The sequence below is a fragment of the Sitodiplosis mosellana genome, unplaced genomic scaffold, assembly GCF_009176505.1.
Source record: "Sitodiplosis mosellana isolate CC-2019 unplaced genomic scaffold, AAFC_SMos_1.0 Smas_scaffold_27, whole genome shotgun sequence".
In the NCBI taxonomy this organism is placed as follows: domain Eukaryota; kingdom Metazoa; phylum Arthropoda; class Insecta; order Diptera; family Cecidomyiidae; genus Sitodiplosis; species Sitodiplosis mosellana.
In genome coordinates this window covers 426,018-446,408 of record NW_022595269.1, presented here as the reverse complement: position 1 = coordinate 446,408, position 20,391 = coordinate 426,018, and the positions used below count along the sequence as shown (strand labels likewise).

Below are 20,391 nucleotides of genomic sequence, written 5' to 3'. Positions count from 1 at the left end.
AAAAATAATAGGTAATAATTCAAATTATAAAAATGACTTTTATGAAGTATATTAATTTGTATGATTTGAATCAGAATACTCAAATCAAAAATTATTGTACATTGAATGTACTCATTTCACACAGATAGCTGGCTAACGATTGGCTTACACCAGTTGTTGGTGTAAACCAAGGCTAAGATAATGCTGGCTAACGAAAAACCGTCACTGATTCAAATCAACCTTATGAGATAAAATGGATGGCTAGTTACGCGATTTTGCTTCATCTATAGATTATAACACTTTTAATAAATGAAAAAGAGAAATTACTCGAAAACGATAATAAAATTCATTTTCGTAATTGTTGATTGACTTTGAGACAATGGTTGCATCTGACCCAAGTTCCATCATTCTTCCTTCGATTTTATTTCTTTGTTTCATTGTGCAGAATAATCGAAGGGTAAAGTAGTAAATCGATTCGACGATGCTCAACACGGAAATGCTCATGAATAATCCCAAAAATCCACCACAGCTTGCAATGGTGTTTCATTCAAATGTACAGTGTACGTCATACACTGTTTATTATACGTTATTATATTATTTTCAAACGTTGAATTTGAATATGCACAATTCTTTCCATCGGAATTGCAAATTTGGTTCAACCAAATGTTCAAAGTTATTTGAATGCTGAATTTATTTCTCTTGCGAATGTGTTATGTCATGATCTTAAAAGCTGATCTCCTGTTAATGATTCTTACGATTCTGAAAAGAAGAAATATGGCAAAAACCTTGAAATATGAAACGTTTTGAAACTAAAATACGATCCCAAAATTGTACGTGAGTTAAAATGTTGAATGATTCCAATAGAAATTAATATCAAGCCGTCCATGTTGTTATCGAAGTAAATTTTTGCATAATTTTATCAAATTTAAAATTCATATGACGCACTCAACCATGCGCCAAGTATGGTAATGCTTCTATCGAATAATATTTATTCAATTGCTTTCGTTTACTTTGAATATGATTGACGTGTATTAATTTTGTTTTTTCCATCCTATAAAATCGGCGCATTCAACTAGTGTCATTCCATACCGAATTAAAAGTTCAAGATGAAAGCTACAGGAGTTCTTTTGATCGTTTGCTTTGTGAGTGATAATTTTGAACGAATTTTCGTTGATACTTTCTCATCAATCCAGAAAAGTTGATAAATATTTACTCTCTATTAGGCGTTGGTTTTGCACGATGCCAGCGGTGCACCTAATGCGGTTAAAGTGATGTAAGTAATTCAAAGCGAAATTTTTTTCCCCAAATTTAACTGTCAAAATTTTCGTATAGGAACAATAAGCCCGTCCCACCACTCCATGCGTAAGTACAGGCCGCGTAAATTATAAAATATGAGAAACCTGCGAACGGAGAGTATGAATGAATTATTTTTTTCGACTTCAAATAGCACACTTCAACCAATATTAAAACATATGAAAAAAAAGCCAGGGTAAGTTTCCGAATCATTGAAATTCACAAAAGTTAGGTTTTAAGCCATTCTGGTGATTTTATATAGAAATCATTGATAAATAATTTCAGCGCATTGGTTTGGTGTAAAAATTTAAATGCAGCTGCTTTACAACCAATGGTAGGATTCTAAACAACGTCCAAAAATATTCACAAATTTTTATGTGAAATGTGAAAATTTTATGAATGAATGCCATTGTTTTTAATTTTCGATTGGGATTTTCAGCAAAATCACAATGTGACTTCACGAAACAATAGATTCATTCAACGTTGTTTAGAATCCCGCCACAGGACGTTGTTAAGAATCCCGGCACAGTATCAGTTGGTTTTTCTTTCCCAAATTCATTCTAATGCCGATGTAACTTATTGCTGTAAATGTTGCTTCCCTTTTACTTCACAAATAGATTAGCTTCCATGAAGCTTGTTCTGAAAGTGAAATAGGCACGTTTTAAATCAAATTACTAGTTCAAACCGTGATTTTCCATATTCAAATTGTGACTTTCTTGGGACAAATTACTTTTTTTTCCACGGAAAAGCATGAAAAACGTTTTACTCGACAGACAAAAGCCACCCATGCCCATTTCTCCGGTCTTATCCAGCGCTAGCCCAGTAAATCCCTTATATATAGGCATGGGCTATCCATATTCATCAGATTTGTCAACATCAACCAACTCATTCGATGGAGATGATATAAAGAGGAAAGTCTCCCCACCACACAACTCTATTCCAAAGTCGCCAGTTCCACCAGTACCGACTGTAACTCAAGAAAGTCAGGTAAATCTGTGAATGATTTGACTACGATTGACTTAACTTGAATAAGTTAGAGTGAGTTCGATTTTAAAGTTGAACAATTTCACGAAGGGAGCTGACCATTCTGCATCTAAAAAATCACCAGTACAACGAAAGACATTAGACGCATCACAAGCGCATGCAACAAAACCAGCCAGTGGAGATGCTCCAATGATGAAAACCTCCTCACCAAACAACTCATCTCAACAACGAAATCAAGCGCTAGAAACAGTAAAGCAAACGATTCATTCATTTTATTGAACATATTATTTGCATGATAATATTGAATATCTAACATGTTCTCCAATGAAAAATCAACAGCCACAACAATCTACTGGAAGTGGTGCAACAGGTACGACAGCTCCTTCAACAACTGTAACCAATTCTGCTAAGCCACATACAGCTGGTTCATCAGATTTAACGGCTGGAATGCCTGACGCATCTATAGTTCCGGAGCCTACATCTGAACCGCATCACAATCATTCAAGCCCAATGTCTTTTGTAAGAAGCCAAGTCGAAGCAATTAACAATCGCATAAAGAATAACGGTGAGGTGGCTCCAAGCAATCTACATTCAAACAAACCATATGCCAAACCAGTTATGATGAATCCAGCTTTTGGAAACGTGAAAGCAAAAGCAAGAAAAGCCTGAACAACAATCCACCTCAAAGAAGAAGCACTTTTTAATTGAAAATCTAAAAGGGTAGTTGACATTTCAATGTTTACCAGATTTTATATTTATTTATCAAGCATAAATTTTAAACGATACAGCATGAGTATAAACTTTGTGGCTCGCATCAAATAAAGACAGAAAAATATTTGTTTTATTGATAGATACCCGTGTGAAAATATTCTGACTGAGCAACCAATCGATTATTTTGATACATAGTCGACCGGCTAAAAGTGATTATTCACTAAAAGAACAATGCTCATAGTTAGCTTCAAACACAAGCTGACTGCAGTCAAAAATGTCCCAAATTAAGCGACTGGCTAAAATTTCATCGTAGTCGACTATTTTTTAAACAAATCTCATGAATTTTACGTTTTTTGTTGGTAATAAAGGTGACGAGTGACGAAAGCACTCTATAGAGTTATTTAATTAATTAATTGCCTCTCCGAATATATTTTAGTTCAGATAAAATCAAGCATTTTTCGTTTCGAGTTATATCAAATATCAAATAATCAATATAAACATTTTTTAAAATCAATTCCCGTGCCGAAAGCTAACACAAAACCGGTGATATGCATTTTATCAATCAATTAAATTAGTTGGATAAATAAAAATGATTGATCTTGAAAAGTAATGACCAAACGTCGTTAGTTAGAGGGTAATACCACAAATTGATTGTACCAATTAGCTAAAATTCACATGAATGAATTAAAAAAACAAAACAAAACGTTAATAGCAAACTTGGAAAATGATCATTTTTGTAATTGCATTTTGAAGTCATTAAGTTACTTGCACGCACTATCTGTGCTCATTGGAGATAATACAACATTGATAGCCATGGAATAATTTGACGAATTTAAATTAAAATCGTTTCAATGGAACATTGACGCCACTAGGATTGTTTCGTTCTGCTCAAAGTGTATTTTGTTGTCTAAATTTGCAGCACAATCGAAGGGTGAAGTAGTAAATCAATTCGACGATGCTCAACACAGAAATGCCCATGAACAATCCCAACAATCCATCACAGCTTGCAATAAAATCGGCCATCGTATAGGTTTCGGTTCGATTGGTTGCAATGAAATGCGGCTGTTTAAACGACACCAACAATTGGCTCTTTGAGAATCGCAAGAGCCAGCTGAAAGAAACAAAATGAAAATTTTGATTATCGATTGGTAAAAATAGAATAAAAAAGACTTAGAATAAGTATGATTACGTGAGCTTGCGTTTTATCGTCCATTTTACCAAGATGATCTTCATTCAACACCCCATTCAAGTTAATTGAAATGGCTCTAACGATTCGTAGATTGTTCTTCTTCCTATGAGTAAAACGTTTTCAACGTTTCTGATTAGAAAAAAAGGAAATAAAATTACTTACTGTTCTGGTGCCCGATGCATGAAATTCATTTCAATTTTGTTTTATTTTAAGCTTTTAGAGGGTTTTGATTTGTTGACACTTTTTTTTGGTTTTCAGGAATGTTTTAAGCAAATTTGGACATTTTTCTACCCGTTTTTTCTTTTGTTAAAGGAAATTTCGACGATTTTTTAATATTCTCCTCCTTTTTTCTTCAAATTCACGCTTATGTGGAACTTCAACGATGCAAGCGATTGAATAAGCAATTTGGTTATAAAAATCGGATTTGAATATTGCTTTATCAAATACATCAACACAAGGTTCGCGATAGAATGGCGCCAAAACCATTAGTATGTGTCATGAAAAATTGAGTACATGCTCGTTATTACTATTAAAAATTGTAACATAATATTGCTTTTAAGTAATTTGGTCAGGTGTTGTGCACACAGTGATTGTGTGACCGATAACATTGATTTTTTTTTTATTTAAATAATTGACTTCAGTCCGATTTACCGACTATCAGTTTATATTGTTGCAGAAAAACGGGTTTTCTTTTCTTGTGAAATGTTTTTTTTTATGTCAACACCAAAATGAAAACTCTGGTCATTTTAAAAGCGCAAAGAAAGTGAGAAAAAGAATCTATCCAGAAACTGAGCAATGCTCAGTGAGCATCTTAGTTTGAAGTGTTCTATCATGTGCATAATGACCAATTTTACGATGCCTTACACTGATCTCGATGAAATTTTATCTTTTTAAACAATGTAAACCAATATCATATTCAAAATGTCATATAAATTAGTGAAATACATTAACATTTATTAGTAAGCAATTCAATGAGAGGTGTTTAAGTTTGATTAGTGCCACTAACACACTATTTTCAAATTGCACGATTGCAATCATCTTCTACACATAAAATATGCTGTGAAATCGGTGTGTCTAGTCCAAAGTAAAATCGATTCGTGTATAAGCAGAAGAAAAAGGCATCGTTAATTGGAGTTAAAATCGTCGTCTCTCAAGTTGTTTTTTCATTGCGGCAAAGTCGCCGCGTTTATTGTAAATCGAAAGCGTCGTTGGTAATGGCTTTTGTTGTCTCAATTTACAGCATAGTCTCAGAGTGAAGTAATAGATCAGTTCGATAACGCTTAGCAGTGAAATGCCCATAAACAGCCCAAACAATCCGCCACAGCTGGCAATAAAATCGGACATCGTATAGGATTCCGTTCGGTTGATTGAAATGAAGTGATGCTCTTTAAATACGACAAATAAACTGCTCGTCACCTGTTGGCTATGGATAAATGAATTGAATCAATAAACAATTCTAAATGAACCGCAACAATGAGCGTGCATCTCATACCTTGACTCGTTCAGTGCATTTTTCAGAGCAATGTCACTAGCCGAATAATATTTTTGAGCCTGCGAAATTTCCACGTCATACGTAATTGCTGTGCAATCGGGCAAACAATCGCAATTTTTCACCAGAAGATTTTTAGAAAATTCATCAGCCGCATTGATATAGCATTTATTGTCGACGATTGTGCACACCTTTGTCCCTTTGATTCCTGAAAATGATCAATCATTGACAATGAGGAAATTGACCATGGGTTTAGAAGAGTCATTTTCAATAATTCGAATCAAATATCAAATAAATGACTCGATATTAACACGTCGACCATTTACTTGGCATAAAAAATTGAACGCATCCGCACATCTTGTATGTAAAATTTGCCGCGCATTCGAATTCGCAATTACGTTGACCGTACCATTTGAAGAATCTCAATTGACGTTCGGATGAGAAAAAACAGCCGCGTTTATGCGGTTTATAACGTCTCAATCCATCAGATGTTGTAATTACATTCGGTCGAACCGAAACGTAGACTTGTTGTTCGATTGGTATGAACAAGAAGCCATCAGGTAATCGAGGTAAATCAGTTGGGTTATGCAATGAAACGCGGAATCCTGGTGCTAATCCGTTACAATATAATTGTGAATCGTCCAAATCGATGCCCATTAAAATTATCAGCGTGTCGCTAAAGCCGCAACTAAACACGCGATATGGATAAATGTCATCCTCTGTAACATTTGAATCGTAACCATTTTCCATGTTCCAACGCGTGGCATTTTTTGGGACTTCCACTGTCATCAATTCGGTGTCGACACTGATTGAATAACGATAACAAAACAATTAACGTTGCGTTTAAACAAACATTATTGTTGCACGAGAGAGAAATAATATTTTTCATATCACTTCATACTCATCTGTGAATATTTCCCGCGAATTGAGCGAATTGAAGGTATAGCAAAGGCCTTCACCGGTGAAAATTGGCCAAAGCCGCATCAATTGTCCCCGAAATGTCGAAAAAATAATTGTTGAATCATATCCAGGACATAAATTTTCAATGGTCGTATGAATCGATTCGGTTCGTGGTATGATGAGACCGTCGACCAAATTGCTCATTTCTTTGTCACAAACTTGTTGAATGGCATCCAGTCGGTGTATACTATGGTTAAATTGAGATTAAGTTCTTGATTGAGTAAGGACATTTTTAAATACAACTATTCTATTAAACGTTAGATAATCTTGAACGTTCAATAGAAAATGGGTTAAAGAGATTTTGAATCAATTTTTTTTTTTCCAAATTTAAAGTGACAAAGTTGAAAAACTTGTTCATACATTTCCGGTTTATAGCCTTTATAAGCTGATTTGTTGCTCTCCATTTCGATGAGTATATGTGTGAATAATTCCGTGTCAATTTTCTCTTTAATGAACTTGTTGGTCGGACAAATGGTAACTGCAGGAAATGGGATTATTGAAATTGGAGTCGATTTGTCGTCAAAACTTACAATAACCGGACGCCCTTCCCATTTCGACCAAATATTCCATATGGCATAGGTGCATAGAGTGGCCGATAGAACAATGGCAACAATCCACCATATTCTAACGAGGAGAAGTAGTGCCGTTTTCAATTTATTTATTTGAATAAATATCAATGCATATTTTTCTTAAATTTCCCAATCATAAGTTGCAAACATACGTTTTCGGATGGTTTAGCATCTCAGCATTTCGTATGCAGCGGATATATCCGAGCATATCGACGATGAAGGTCACTGTATAAATGGTGTGCATCGATGTGCACAGCTACATCGACTTCACACAAACTTTGTGCACTCTGTTTGTACGTAATCGATGTAGCTGTGCGCATCATGACACGCCATTTATACAGTGACTTGCGTCGTCGATATGCTCGGATATATCCGCTGCATACGAAATGTTGAGATGTTAAACCATCCGATAACGTATGTTTGATAAGTTTTACCTTTCAATCCAATGACGTTTCGGTTCCGTGAAATATCGAACTCCATGCACTGTCGAATTCGAACAAAATTCTTTGAGAATCGCAAGACCCAACTAAATAAAATAGAAGGATACGATCCATGTAAATGAATTCAACGCAAATTAAACATTATTTCAAAGCTTCAATCGAACACTTTTTGAACTCAAATTCGGGATCAAAATGTTATGGAAATTTTGGGATTCAACTGAAAGTTTGGCAAATTAATGAATCTCAAAAATTCGAACACAAATTTCTTGAATGTGGCTAAATAAATACATAAATAAATGTTTTTACAAATCAATCGACCGTAATAATGAATATCAAAATCAATTTACAATTGAATTAGATACTTACTTGAGATCGCGTTTTATCGTCCATTTTACCAAGATGATTTTCATCCAATACACCACTCATGTCTATTGAAATGGCTCCAACGATGCGTAAATCGCTCTTTTTCCTATGAGTAAAACATTTTCAACGTTTCTGATCGAAATTTTAACAAAGGAAATGAAAATGCTTACTGCTTAGGTGGACGATGCATGAAATTCATTTTTTTTTAAATGGACTTTGACTTGTTAACTCGTTGACCCTTTTTTTTCTCCAGTTTTCAGACACGTTTTTTTTTTCTTGTATTAAAGGAAATTTCGACGATTTTTTAATATTCTCCTCCTTTTTTCTTCAAATTCACGCTTATGTGGAAATTATCATCCGATCTTCAGCGATGCGACCGATTGAATAAACAATTTGGTTGTGAAAATTGTTTTTTTTTAATGTGGCTTTATCAATTACATAAACTCAAGGTTCACAATAGAGTGGCGCCAACATCATTAATACAATCACCATAGGTCACGGGAAATTTGATGCATGCTCATTATTTCGTAGAAATTGTGATATAATATTGCTTTTACATAATTTCGCTAAGTGTGGTGCACAACGGTATCAATGACAATCAATCTACATGCATGTTGGATTATTGTTTCTCGGTACACATTTAAATTCAAATTGATTTCACTTTAATTTAATCCATATTTTGTTGTGTCGCAGGAAATTTGCTTGCATGGATTGTTTTGTTTTGTTTTTGAAATTATTTTTTAGTGCGAAAGGGACAATCGATCATATTGTTCTATCGTTTACCTTCTGTATTACGCATCACTGTAGATGACACAGAGAGCGACAGATGCCGGAATATATCATGCATGCGGACACTGCATTTGTGTTTGTGTTTATGTTTGTGTATCTCTGTGTGGGAAACAACGTGAAATCGGTGTAGTTGTTGATGTTTACTAGAATGAAACACGGATCGAAGCACTAGAGCGACATCTGACAAGATTATTCCCATTGGGAAGAAATGAGTCGAATTTTAGGTGAAGTTTTTTAAAAACTTTTGTTGTTTTGAATTCCGTGTAAAACGGTGTGAAAAACCGATTTTGTCCATAAATTATAAAAAAAAACTATTTTATACATTGAATCGATTTTAAATTCTGTCCAATAGCTTATGCAAATCGATTCTTTTTCATTTTTCTTATCTTCATCTGTTTGAATTTAAAATCGTTTTCGTTGAAGAGCTGGAAATGTTCTGCGCTTTGCCCAGACGCACTTTTCGATCGATTCTTGTTGTTGAAGTAAACAAAATAAGCGCAACGTGAAAAAATAGACCAGCTCGACAATGCTTAGCACCGAAATGCCCATAAACAATCCCAATAGTCCTCCACAGCTCGCTATAAAATCCGACATCGTATAGGTTTCGGACCGATTGAGCGCAAAGAAATGTTGATCTTTGAATGATATGAATAATTTGCTGCTGGCGTAAAAACTACTCAAAATGGAAGGAAAAGTTACGAGTTAATTGAACCTAATGTAAATCAATTTAATTGAAAATGAATATTAAACCACAGACGATGTCATTGAACATCACAACAAAAACGGAAGGCTGAATTGACCGTTCAGTGTCAGCTCCAGTGTGCAGTGAAATCGCAATGCATCAACTATCATATTAGTGAATAATTTTACACACCCTGTTTCATTGGACCAGTTTCCCACTTCTTTGAAAGTTCTCTTCGAAAAATCGGAAGGACCCTGTGAAATTTCCACATCATAAGAAATCGAAGCACAGTCTGGCAAACAATTGCAGTTGTTAAAGAGGAAATTCTTTGAGAATTCATCGCTAGCATTCACATAACATTGGATATCGACCAATGTGCAGATTTTTGTATGTTTGTCTCCTGAAAAATGATAAAATTTTGTCATTTGATCGAACATTTGTTTCAATTTTGGAAAATGATTTGTGTTTTAAACAAAATTTTGTTTTGTCCAAATAAATGAATGAAGAATAAATAAAGGATAAATGGCTTACTCGGCATTGAGAACTTCACGCAACCACATTCGGCTTTTGTGGCGTTCGCAAGGCACTCCAGCTCGCAATTTTGTTGATGGTACCATTTGAAGAATCGAAGTTGTCGCTCCGCTTTGAAGAAGCAATTTCTGACATCCGACGAGTATCCATGCAAACCTTTTGATGTGGTCACCATGTTCGGTTTTACCGAAATATAAACATCGTAATCAATCGGAACAAAAATAAAGTCATCAGGTAATTTTGGAATTTCTTCGGGACGGTGAAGATTAATTCGAAATCCAGGTGCTAATTCGCTGCAAAATTGATTTGATTCATCCACAAAAATTCCCAACAACACATTCAAAATGTCACGTGAACTTGCGCCAAATACACGATACGGATACGGATGCGATTCAATTTCGCTTATATTGAATACGGATCCATCTTGGATGTTTAAATATGTGGTGTTTGGATTATCTTCAATTGTAATAAACTCATCGGCAATCCTTCGATTTGAAAAGATAACGAATGAACAGTAAATAGAACGAATAGAATGTTGCACAAAGTCATATTCCATAATGAAAAATTAAAGATCAAAATCTTCTTAAGTGAATCAATAATAAAAAGCTCATACTCATCGGTGTAAATATCGCGTGAGTTTAGCGCATTGAATGTGAAGCAGAGTCCTTCGCCAGTGAAAATTGGCTGGAAGCGTTCAAATTTTCTCAGAAAACTGGCAAACAAGACAACTGAATCAAGATCAGGGCCAATATCTTTGATGGTTTTGTAAATGGATTCTGCCCTTAGAATTTTCGGACCATTCACGAAACGAGGTGTTTCCAAGGAACAAATGTTTAAGATTGTGTCTAACTGGTCAAACCTAAGAGTTTAACAAAAATTATTGCGATTTTGAATCAATTTTTCATTCATCTCTTACATGGTATGCGACAAATTAGATAGGGAAATTTCGTTCATATGTAGCTTCTCCAGTGCTTTGCTGAATTCTTCGCTATCTATTGCCTCTTTGGTGAATTTTTTAGTGGAACAAATGGTTACTGAAGGAAAAGGAATCATTCCGATACTTGTGGTCCGATCGTCGAAACTCACGATAACCGGACGTTGTTGCCATTTCGTCCAAATGTTGAAAATCGCATAAGAGCAGAAAGAAAACGATAGAATGACGGCAATTATCCACCACACCCTGACAAAATGCCATCCGTTTTTTTTTTTTTTGAGTCAGCATTTAATTGGGGGAAAAATAAAGAAAAAACAACAGAGGAAAAAGGTTTTAGTATCTACTTGAATGAATAGAAGTTAAAATTAGTTTCATGGAGAGAATATATCTCTAACGAAAAACGCTTATTTTTGGTTCCAAACGAAACCACAAAAACGGTCATGCAGTCGAATTATTCTCGGCAACTGTGCAGTGTGCACAAACCATCTACTCATTTTCAGTTTCGTTGCATGGATTGTACGCTTAACCCTAGAACCATGGTTGGTCATTTCAACTTAATCCCATGGTTTGGGGCATTCTGTGCCCTACGTGTATTTTGTATGAAAAGTTCATTTTTTCGCAAAAAAAACATCATATTTTTTCAAATATTTCAAAATCTACCGTTCTGATTTTGTCAGCACAGGTATATTTGTGTTCAGTGAGGCTGTATTCATATTTCCTGTGCCTTGCTGACAAAATTTGAGGATATTCGTTTAATGAAAAAAATTGCCAAAATGATGGATTTCTGTTTGGGCAATGAGGCAAATTAAGTGACACGCACAAGAATAGCGCCATCTACAATCGTTAGAAGAAAGCTATGATGCTTACGGTCAAGCTTCAAAACATTAAAAAAACATTCAAACGATCAAACGTTCAGACGTTCGAAACGCTTGATCCATCCGTCAAATTGAAATGTTGCAATTGCTTTTATTTCTGATTCGGTTTAGTGAGTCACAAGAATATGCATTTTTCCTTGATTGAGAAAAACTCGAACTAAATTTTGTTTAACTTCGTAATAAAAAATAATACAATTCAAAAACGGTAGATACTTCGATCCCATAGCTGCCAAAGTCAGTGGTGATGGCGCGTACTTTGGAATTTCAAATTTTCGAATTGCAGACTTTATTTTATGTATAATTATGCTTAAAGAACAACATTTTTACATTGATTTTCTGAAAATAAAAGTAAGCAAAAAATGCTATAATAAACCAATGATTATTTCAGTAATTTTGACTTTTGTTGAGTTCACATCGAACATTGACTAAAGGCTAACACCTGAATCAATGCTAGAATTTGTAGTGCTAACGCCCAAACCATAAGTATCCAATTGATAAGGTAAAAAAGGAAATTCATAAGAAATCAATGATTATTTCAGTTTATTTCTATAATTCTGATTTTTATTGGATTCACAACAATTATTGATATGCGACTAACGACTTACTCGATAAACCATATCTATGACTCATTAAACCGAAACTAAGGAAATTCATTGGAAGAATTTGTAGTGCTAACGCCCAAGGCATAAATCTCCCATGGTTTTTTCGAATATGTTTTATATAAAAATATAAACCTGAGTTTTTAATGAGTTTGTTTCATGAAAATAATTTGGTCAAATAAAAATTTTCTTCAAATTAATGAGAAAAAAATGCGCAGTATGAAATATTTTGATTGAGTCGGTGCAATCATAGAGCCGCTAAACTTTGGAGGTTAGGTTGCCGTTCTTTTGCGGCATGAAAAATTCATCGTTGGTATTGTTTAGATCACGAACATTTTCATGTTTGATTACCACAAACAGCACTTACAACATATTTTGTGCATCTTTTTCACACAATTTTCATCGCAAATACTTGCAAAAAAGATAGAATATCATAAAATTCATTTCTTCATTTGTTAAACGTCATTGAAAACCGTGGTTTACTGAGTCAGTCGGTTTATTGAGTCAGTCAGTATAACCGTAGTTTTAACAGATTAAAATCCATGTCTGGAATTATTATTATGCCACAGGATTGTTTAATTTATGAAAACATTACTATATAAATATTGTTCGCGAGTGGAAACATCATTTACGTTATAACCCCGTAAATATTTCAATGTATCACTGACAGCTGTCATCGAATGTAAACATACGTGAAGTTGCTAACGTTCATTCAATAGCTTTACCCAAAGCACTAAAACTTGAACTTTTGTACACAAGTGAAGTGACTAAGGAATAATTTAAATTTTAAATTTTTCTCTACAATATTAAAATATTAATCTCACACAAATTAAAAGTTTCTACATATTGATCTATCAATTTTTATTTTTTACACTTTTTAAGTGAATATTCACTAATAAAAAAAGAAATATCCATTGGAATAATTCCATTACGATGTTAGATGGCGCTGTTAGTTGTGACATAAATGCTTTACGTATATCACATACAGCTAGTTTGCATCATTGGTTTGGGGCATTATGTGTCCCACACAAAAAATTGTATGTAAATAGACATATTTACAGCCAAATAAAATTGAATAAAGGAAAAAACGATTCAAATTGTGGAAAGTTAGACTCACGTAGTCGCCATATTTATTTTAACTCAGCAAAAATGTATGAAATTCAATCTAAGCATGCATATCTCCATCTCTCTATATGTTGACTTCGATTAAAATGCTTATTTTTATGTTCGAAAGTAATATTCATTGAGTTCAATTGAACAGTTTTGTTTTGTCGATTCAAGAAAATATAAATGTGTGTCATAACCATGAAAAGCAAATCCAATCAATAAAAAATACTAAAGATTTATAACTGAATCAACGCGATATCTTTTTACTGGTGGTGTTTGCATATTTTTCGAAGAAAGTTTTCTACAAAAAATGATCAAAAGCTGAATGAAAAATTAAATCCAAATCGCACAAATACGTTCAATTTATGAATCTAAAGTCAACTGAATACAAAATCTCAAAAGAGACCGGCTGTGTAACGGAGATGTCAATTTTACAAAATGCGTTTTTATGTATGTGTATATCACAACGATACACAATAAAATCCGCTACACAAAAAGCAACCGACTAAGCGTGCTCTTTATAACTATTAGCTCATTTGATCGGAGTCGACACACATACCTATGTGTGTATGCATGCATACATCACTATAAGCAGCAATGCGGCAGGGCTACATCGTGCCATGTAGCGGATTCCATTGTGCACCAATCAGTTTTTTTTTTCTCTGTCATTTCTGTCCGCTCGAAAGAGAACGCAATACAAATTCAGAAACACCGAAAACGATGATATGTATGTAAATGTGCGAATACGGTGAACAGTGAACCGTGCATACCCAACAAACAGTATATATGCATACACAACAGAAAATGTATCCATTTTTTCATTCTCTTGCATTTTTTTCATTAACTTGTGTTTACATGTAAAATATTAGAAACGTTTGCAAATTGCGTTTTCATAGAAAATGTATGAAAAATGTGTGGGGCACAGAATGCCCCAAACACGTATAGCGGTTTTGGTCTTTCATGCTCAATATCTCGAAAACTACACCATGAAATAATGTGTGCATAGTTTTTTTTTTAGCTAGATTCAATGACCTTACAAACGAAAGAAATCAATTTTGGTGATGTTTCATGTGAAGAAAATTTTTAATTCAAGATTGAAATTTGTTTGGGGCACAGAATGGCCCAACCATGGTTCTAGGGTTAATAAATTGTTCATCTCTTCAAAAATATAGCGTGTGAATACATATATTTATCATGTGAACAAACATGTGTTTCAAGATTGCTGAGCATCTCAGCATTTCGTAAGGCACGGATATATCCGAGCATATCGACGACGCATACTGTATAATACAGTGGCGTGTGTTGCTACGTGCAGCCGCAACGACTCGACCGAAGTGTGTTCAGTTGATGTGGCTGCACGCAGCAACAACATACACATTCCGGTCGAGTCGTTGCGGCTGCGCGTAGCAACGCACGCCTTTGTATGCGTCGTCGATATGCTCGGATATATCCGTGCCTTATGAAATGCTGAGATGCTCAGCAATCTTAAAACACATGTTTGATTGTGAATCGCATTAAAAAGGGCATTTTTCGCTAGAACTAGTGATGTATAATAGAAAAATCATTTTTAGCCTCGATATTTTGAAAAATTGATAAAAACCGCAAAAATTTATGAAAAATATCTTTTTTTTTTCTCGAAACCAGCAAAAATCATTTTCATGCAGTAATATTCGTCTAAAATCGCAAGTCACACAATATATTTGTGGTTACTAGTTCATGAAACCACCCAAATTGGGAGATAAATGAAATTCGTTGTCAATGATAAACAATTTCCATACATTTTTGGGTATTTTTGCGGTTAGTTGTTATAACAATTTATCTATTTGATTGACGAATGATCCGTAGAAAAAGAAGCAAACAAATCATACCTTTCAACCCAATGATGTTTTCGTTGCGTAAAATATCGAATTCCGTGCACTGTCGAATTTGAGCAAAATTCCTTAAAGATTTCTTCAAACATCTTTTTATTATTTGGAATGAAAACGAAATGAGAGAAACGTCATGTGGAGAATGTAAAAATGGAAGTTTTCAACTAAATAATTGTATGGCAAGTATAAAATAAAAAAAAGTTTCTTCAAATATAAGAAACGGTTTGAAGAGTCGTTGATAAAAGAAATAAGAAAAACCAAACCAAATTAAAAGCATCTACATTTCTATTGACTAGATCGAGAGGAGAGTATGTGAAAAAATTCGAATATATTTTGAAAGAGGAGAGTATGATTTCTGTTGATTCTATCTGCGTTAAAAGGAAGTATGTTGGCATCCCGTCTAGCCTCCGCGGTTTTTCACGGTTTCCGCGGAACTGATAAAAGATAACAACATGGTGTCTTCGGCAAAGTTGTAGTACTCGAGGTCTTCTAATACATTGCTGAAGACATCTATCTCTTATCTCTTATCAGTTGCGCGCAAATCGCGCACATAAAAAAGCAAATTTTATATAGAACTTTTTTTGTCTTATCATTTTTCGCGCTTTTCGCGCTTTTCGCGCTTTTCGCGGAACTGATAAGAGATAAGAGATAATTGACTTCAGCAATGTTATAGAAAACCTCAAGTGCTACAACTTTACCGAAGACACCAAGTTGTTATCTCTTATCAGTTCCGCGGAAACCGTGGAAAACTGCGTGGACCCGCCAAAAATGAACATACTCGCCTTTAACCATTTTTGAGTCGAAAGAAACTTACTCTCCTCTTTCGTAACAAAGTCAGATGAACTTACTCTCCTCTCGATCTAGTCAATAGATAATAAATAATATGATTGAAGAAAATCAAAATATCTCACTTGAATTTTAGTTTCATGATTCACTTCGTGGGGATGGATTTCGTCAACTATTCCATTTAAATCAATGGATATAGCCCCAATGATTCGCAATTCACCTTTCTTCCTACAATTATGGAATTCGTTATGACATAAAACAAAGATACATTTTCATTGCAGATTTTAATGTGAATTCACGATACTGACTGTGGCATTTTTTGCTTCTCAAGATATTTCATCTTCACCGAAGACTAGACCAAAAACAAGTAAAAATCTAGTTAACTGTTACTTTTCCAGATGAAAAGTCAAGGGAGAAATGGATTTTTACCGCAACCACAGTGGCTTTTATAGAGAGGACATGTTCAAACAGGTGAATTGAATAACAATTAAGAAAACAATAAACAAATTTAATGATGTTATCTACAAACAGCGCGTATATTGAAACATAATAAACTGTTGAATTACCAAATCGAAGGTTTATTGTTTCACTGCAGTGCATTTTATTACATAATTCCATTTGATTAGTATATTTTAGCAGTTGATAAGGAGTACACCGGTTGAATAAATCAAAATTATTCGAAAATAGATACAAATCGAACTCCGATTCGAATTTCTTGTAGAATTCACGGTCATTTTGACAATAAAATCATTTTCTGGTTGTTCAAAAGCAATAAACAACAGAGTTTTTTTTTCACTTTTTACACGATGTTATGATAAAAATGTTGGATAGCTTTTGCATGGAAACAAAAATTGTGAGCATGTGATCATCTCAAAAATGAAATACAAACAATTGGCAGGAAACAGCTAGGAATTAATGTTGAAAAATTGCATGTATGAAATCTATTGATTGCCTTGAAGTTGAGTAAAATAAGTGTAATCACTCCTTCTATAACCAATCAAAAACTTTGTTCAATGCAAACCTGTGTGGAAAATTTTTGACTGACTATTCAGTCGAATAATTTGGGACATTTTGACTGACTAAAAGTGATTGTCTCGTACAAAATAAGCAACTGCAGTTAACTTTAATCACAAATCATTCTTAGTCAAAATGTCCCAAATTAGTCGACTGACTGAAAGAATAACTAAACGTGATTGTCTCCATACAAAACGCATGATTTCAATCAACTTAGCCAGTTTTAGTTGTGTATCACTACATACAGTTACATACAACTGAGTGACTGTTAGTCATTTTATTTGCACACGAGAAGTGATCAACGTGCAATTTTCTTGTTAATAATAAATTCGTCGTTGTTGGTATTGCCGTTTTATTGCTGAGAATTTTGTGCGCTTGGCCCAAGTCGGGACATGTTTTCGCAATGGTTTTTGTTGTCTCAATTTGCAGCACAGTCGAAGAGTGAAGTAATAAATCAATTCGATAACACTTAGCAGTGAAATGCCCATGAATAAGCCCAACAATCCACCGCAACTGGCCACAAAATCGGCGAATGTCAACGATTCCGTTCGATTGATTGATATAAAATGATGCTCTCTGAAACCGATGAACAATTTGGTGGTCGTTTCAAAGCTACAGATGAGAAAGAATTGGTGAAAAAAAAAGTTGGCGAAAATGAATTTTAAGATCATAAGCACAATATGCAACGCGTTCCATTATACCTCGATTCATTTTTAGTATTCGAATGCGCAATGTCACCTTCCGAGTTGAAGAATTGAATTGGAGTTTGTGAAATCTGCAGGTCATACGTAATTGATGTGCAATCGGGTAAGCATTTACATGTTTTAACCATAAGATCCTTTGCAAATCGATCACTAGCATCGATGTAGCACCGAATATCAACCATTGTACACACCTTTGTTTCTTTGTCTCCTGCACAAATGGGGATTTTAAGGCGAATAAGAAAACAATTTTCACTAAATCAAATATTTGCTTTGAGTTAAATCAATCGCTTTTGAATATTACATTGAAAATATAAATAAAAGCCCAAACACTAACTCGGCATTGAGAATGTAACACATCCGCATTCGTTTTTCGTGTAATTTGCCAAACACTCTTGTTCACACTTGAGTTGACTGTACGATTTAAAAAATCTCAAGTGATGTTCGCTTCGGAAAAAGCAACCTCTCTCTTCTGGTGAATAGCTTCTCAGTCCATTCGATGTGGTGATGACATTCGGTTTGACGGAAATGTAAATTTCCTGTTCGATTGGAATGAAAACGAAGTATTGCGGCAGACGAGGTAATTCGTCAGGCAAATGTAATAATAACCGGAATCCCTGTGCAAGTTCACTGCATATTCCATGCACATTGTCCACCGTAATACCTAGAACCATGCTTAAAATGTCACGTAGCCCAGCTCCGAACACGCGATACGGATAAATTTCAATCTCATCAACATGCAAATCGTATCCATCTTCCACATTCCAATGGCTGACGTTTCGATTATCGTCATTAACTGTCATCAACTCAGGTGTTATCCTTAATTCAAATTCAAATAAAAATGTGTTTTTAAGCTGCATTATATTCACGCCATCGCGTTATTGCAATATAATGGAACATCACACAAATGAAAAACACGAAAGTGAAAAATTAATTAGAAATGAACACAAAATAATAGAAGCGATGTACTAAGTAAAGGAAAAATAAGTAAAAAATTCTTTGAATTTTAAAATTTTTCGAATAACATACGAAAAAGTAATGAATTTATTTCGATTCGTACTCATCTGAAAAAATTTCCCAAGAATTGAGCGAATTAAAAGTGAAGCAGAGTCCTTCGCCGGTAAAAATTGGTCGAACGTTTGCCAAATGGCCCCTAGATTATAAAAAAAGTAAACTACTAAACTATCAAGCGCACTCACTACCAGATATTTAGCTGATTACATGAATGTTGCAAAAAGGATGACCGAATTCACGTCCGGGCTCATTTCGATAATGGTTTTATGAATCGATTCGGTTCGTGGAATGACGAGGCCGTCGACCAAATTTCCCAATTCTTTCAAACAAACGTGTAGAATTGCATCGAGCCGATTTAGACTGCAATTCAAAGAATAAGCATTGAATTTTCAAAATCACAAACGTTTAAAAAATGACTAATTTTCTATTAAATTCATTTCAAAATCAATAAATGACTGCAATAAACTTAAAATAGCCATTTTTCATTTAATTTATTTCAATTTACGATTTTCCTTGGTAAGAATTTGTTAATATTTAAAAGAAGCGATTAAATAAATAGATATGACTTACTTTTTGGGTGTTAATCTTTTATAGGCCATTTTGTCATTATTCATTGCTGTAAGCGTTTCTATGAATAAATCTTTGTCAATTTTATCCTCGAGAAACTTGTTGGTTGAACAGATAGTAACTGCAGGAAATGGGATCGTTCCAACGATCGTGGATTTGTCGTCAAAGCTCACGATTACTGGTCGATGCTGCCATTTTTGCCAAATGACCATTATCGACAAAACACACGCTATCACTGACAAAGCAACCGAGGCCATCCACCAAATTCTGAGGCAAATGAACAATTTCTGCGTATTAAGAATTGTTTTTTTTTTCATCATATGCAATTGCTGTACGACAAAATGTCCACCGTGGCCATTTCAATCACCAAGAAAAAGTGAACGGCCTGGAGTCTTTTGATATTATGCCAGATGGGTCTCGTCGCACAAAAAGCACATGAGAAAGATTTTTTCTAATTTAGGCATATCGAATGCATACTGTTCAGTCCAGTGACGTTTCTCTCCAGTAAAATACCGAACTCCATGCACTGTGGAATTCGAACAAAATTCTTTTACGATTGCTTGAACGACCTATATGACGAAACACGACAAATATTATTTCTCGAATCATTCTTTAAAAATGGCGAATTGTCAATTACTTGAGTTCGGGTCTTTTGAACCACTTCATTCAATCTAGCTTCGTCTGGAACGCCATTCAAATCAATTGAAATTGCTCCGATTATTCGTAGTTCACCCTTTTTCCTGGTGATTGAAATTGTATGCAAGAAAATATTGGAATGGATTTAATATTTTTGCTTCTAAAATCTTTGTACTTCTGTTGAAAGTCACAAAATTGTAATTTTAAATTCGAAAATAGTTGATTTTCTTGAACACTTACTTAAGTTTGGAACGCTGAATAAAGTTCATGATTTGATGTAATATTGAGATTTGTCATCGATGGTAAAAACG

The 20,391-nt window shown here is 34.4% G+C and overlaps 3 protein-coding genes across 3 annotated transcripts; 1 reads left to right on the top strand and 2 right to left on the bottom strand.

Annotated features, from left to right (window-relative positions):
* Positions 1-1,098: 1,098 nt before the first annotated feature.
* LOC129568908 (uncharacterized) lies at positions 1,099-3,258 on the top strand. Its single transcript, XM_055447250.1, has 7 exons — positions 1,099-1,121; positions 1,203-1,252; positions 1,312-1,341; positions 1,427-1,468; positions 2,046-2,259; positions 2,347-2,505; positions 2,596-3,258. Coding segments are annotated over exons 2-7 (777 nt in total). The 5' UTR covers positions 1,099-1,121; positions 1,203-1,250; the 3' UTR covers positions 2,926-3,258.
* A 2,032-nt stretch (positions 3,259-5,290) lies between these two features.
* Positions 5,291-6,749, bottom strand: LOC129568874 (pickpocket protein 28-like). Its single transcript, XM_055447201.1, has 4 exons — positions 6,547-6,749; positions 5,972-6,450; positions 5,649-5,853; positions 5,291-5,579 (listed from the first exon to the last, which is right to left on the bottom strand). Exons 1-4 carry the CDS (start codon positions 6,747-6,749, stop codon positions 5,291-5,293), a joined length of 1,176 nt encoding a protein of 391 aa, XP_055303176.1.
* Positions 6,750-17,479: 10,730 nt separating this feature from the next.
* Positions 17,480-19,656, bottom strand: LOC129568873 (pickpocket protein 28-like). The gene is made up of 5 exons (XM_055447200.1): positions 19,448-19,656; positions 19,085-19,237; positions 18,201-18,682; positions 17,864-18,074; positions 17,480-17,774 (listed from the first exon to the last, which is right to left on the bottom strand). The coding sequence occupies exons 1-5, from the start codon at positions 19,654-19,656 to the stop codon at positions 17,480-17,482; spliced, it is 1,350 nt and encodes a 449-aa protein (XP_055303175.1).
* Between the last annotated feature and the right edge of the window lie 735 nt (positions 19,657-20,391).

Coding starts and splice junctions, on each gene's coding strand:
- LOC129568908 (XM_055447250.1), top strand. Junction 1,469..2,045: donor CATATGAAAAAAAAGCCAGG/GTAAGTTTCCGA, acceptor TTTACTCGACAG/ACAAAAGCCACCCATGCCCA. Junction 2,260..2,346: donor CTGTAACTCAAGAAAGTCAG/GTAAATCTGTGA, acceptor AATTTCACGAAG/GGAGCTGACCATTCTGCATC.
- LOC129568874 (XM_055447201.1), bottom strand. CDS start 6,749: ATGAGCAATTTGGTCGACGGTCTCATCATACCACGAACCGAATCGATT. Junction 5,854..5,971: donor CGTTCAATTTTTTATGCCAA/GTAAATGGTCGA, acceptor GATCATTTTCAG/GAATCAAAGGGACAAAGGTG. Junction 5,580..5,648: donor AATGCACTGAACGAGTCAAG/GTATGAGATGCA, acceptor ATTTATCCATAG/CCAACAGGTGACGAGCAGTT.
- LOC129568873 (XM_055447200.1), bottom strand. CDS start 19,656: ATGGTCATTTGGCAAAAATGGCAGCATCGACCAGTAATCGTGAGCTTT. Junction 18,683..19,084: donor ATCCTTTTTGCAACATTCAT/GTAATCAGCTAA, acceptor ATTTGAATTAAG/GATAACACCTGAGTTGATGA. Junction 18,075..18,200: donor TGTTACATTCTCAATGCCGA/GTTAGTGTTTGG, acceptor CCATTTGTGCAG/GAGACAAAGAAACAAAGGTG.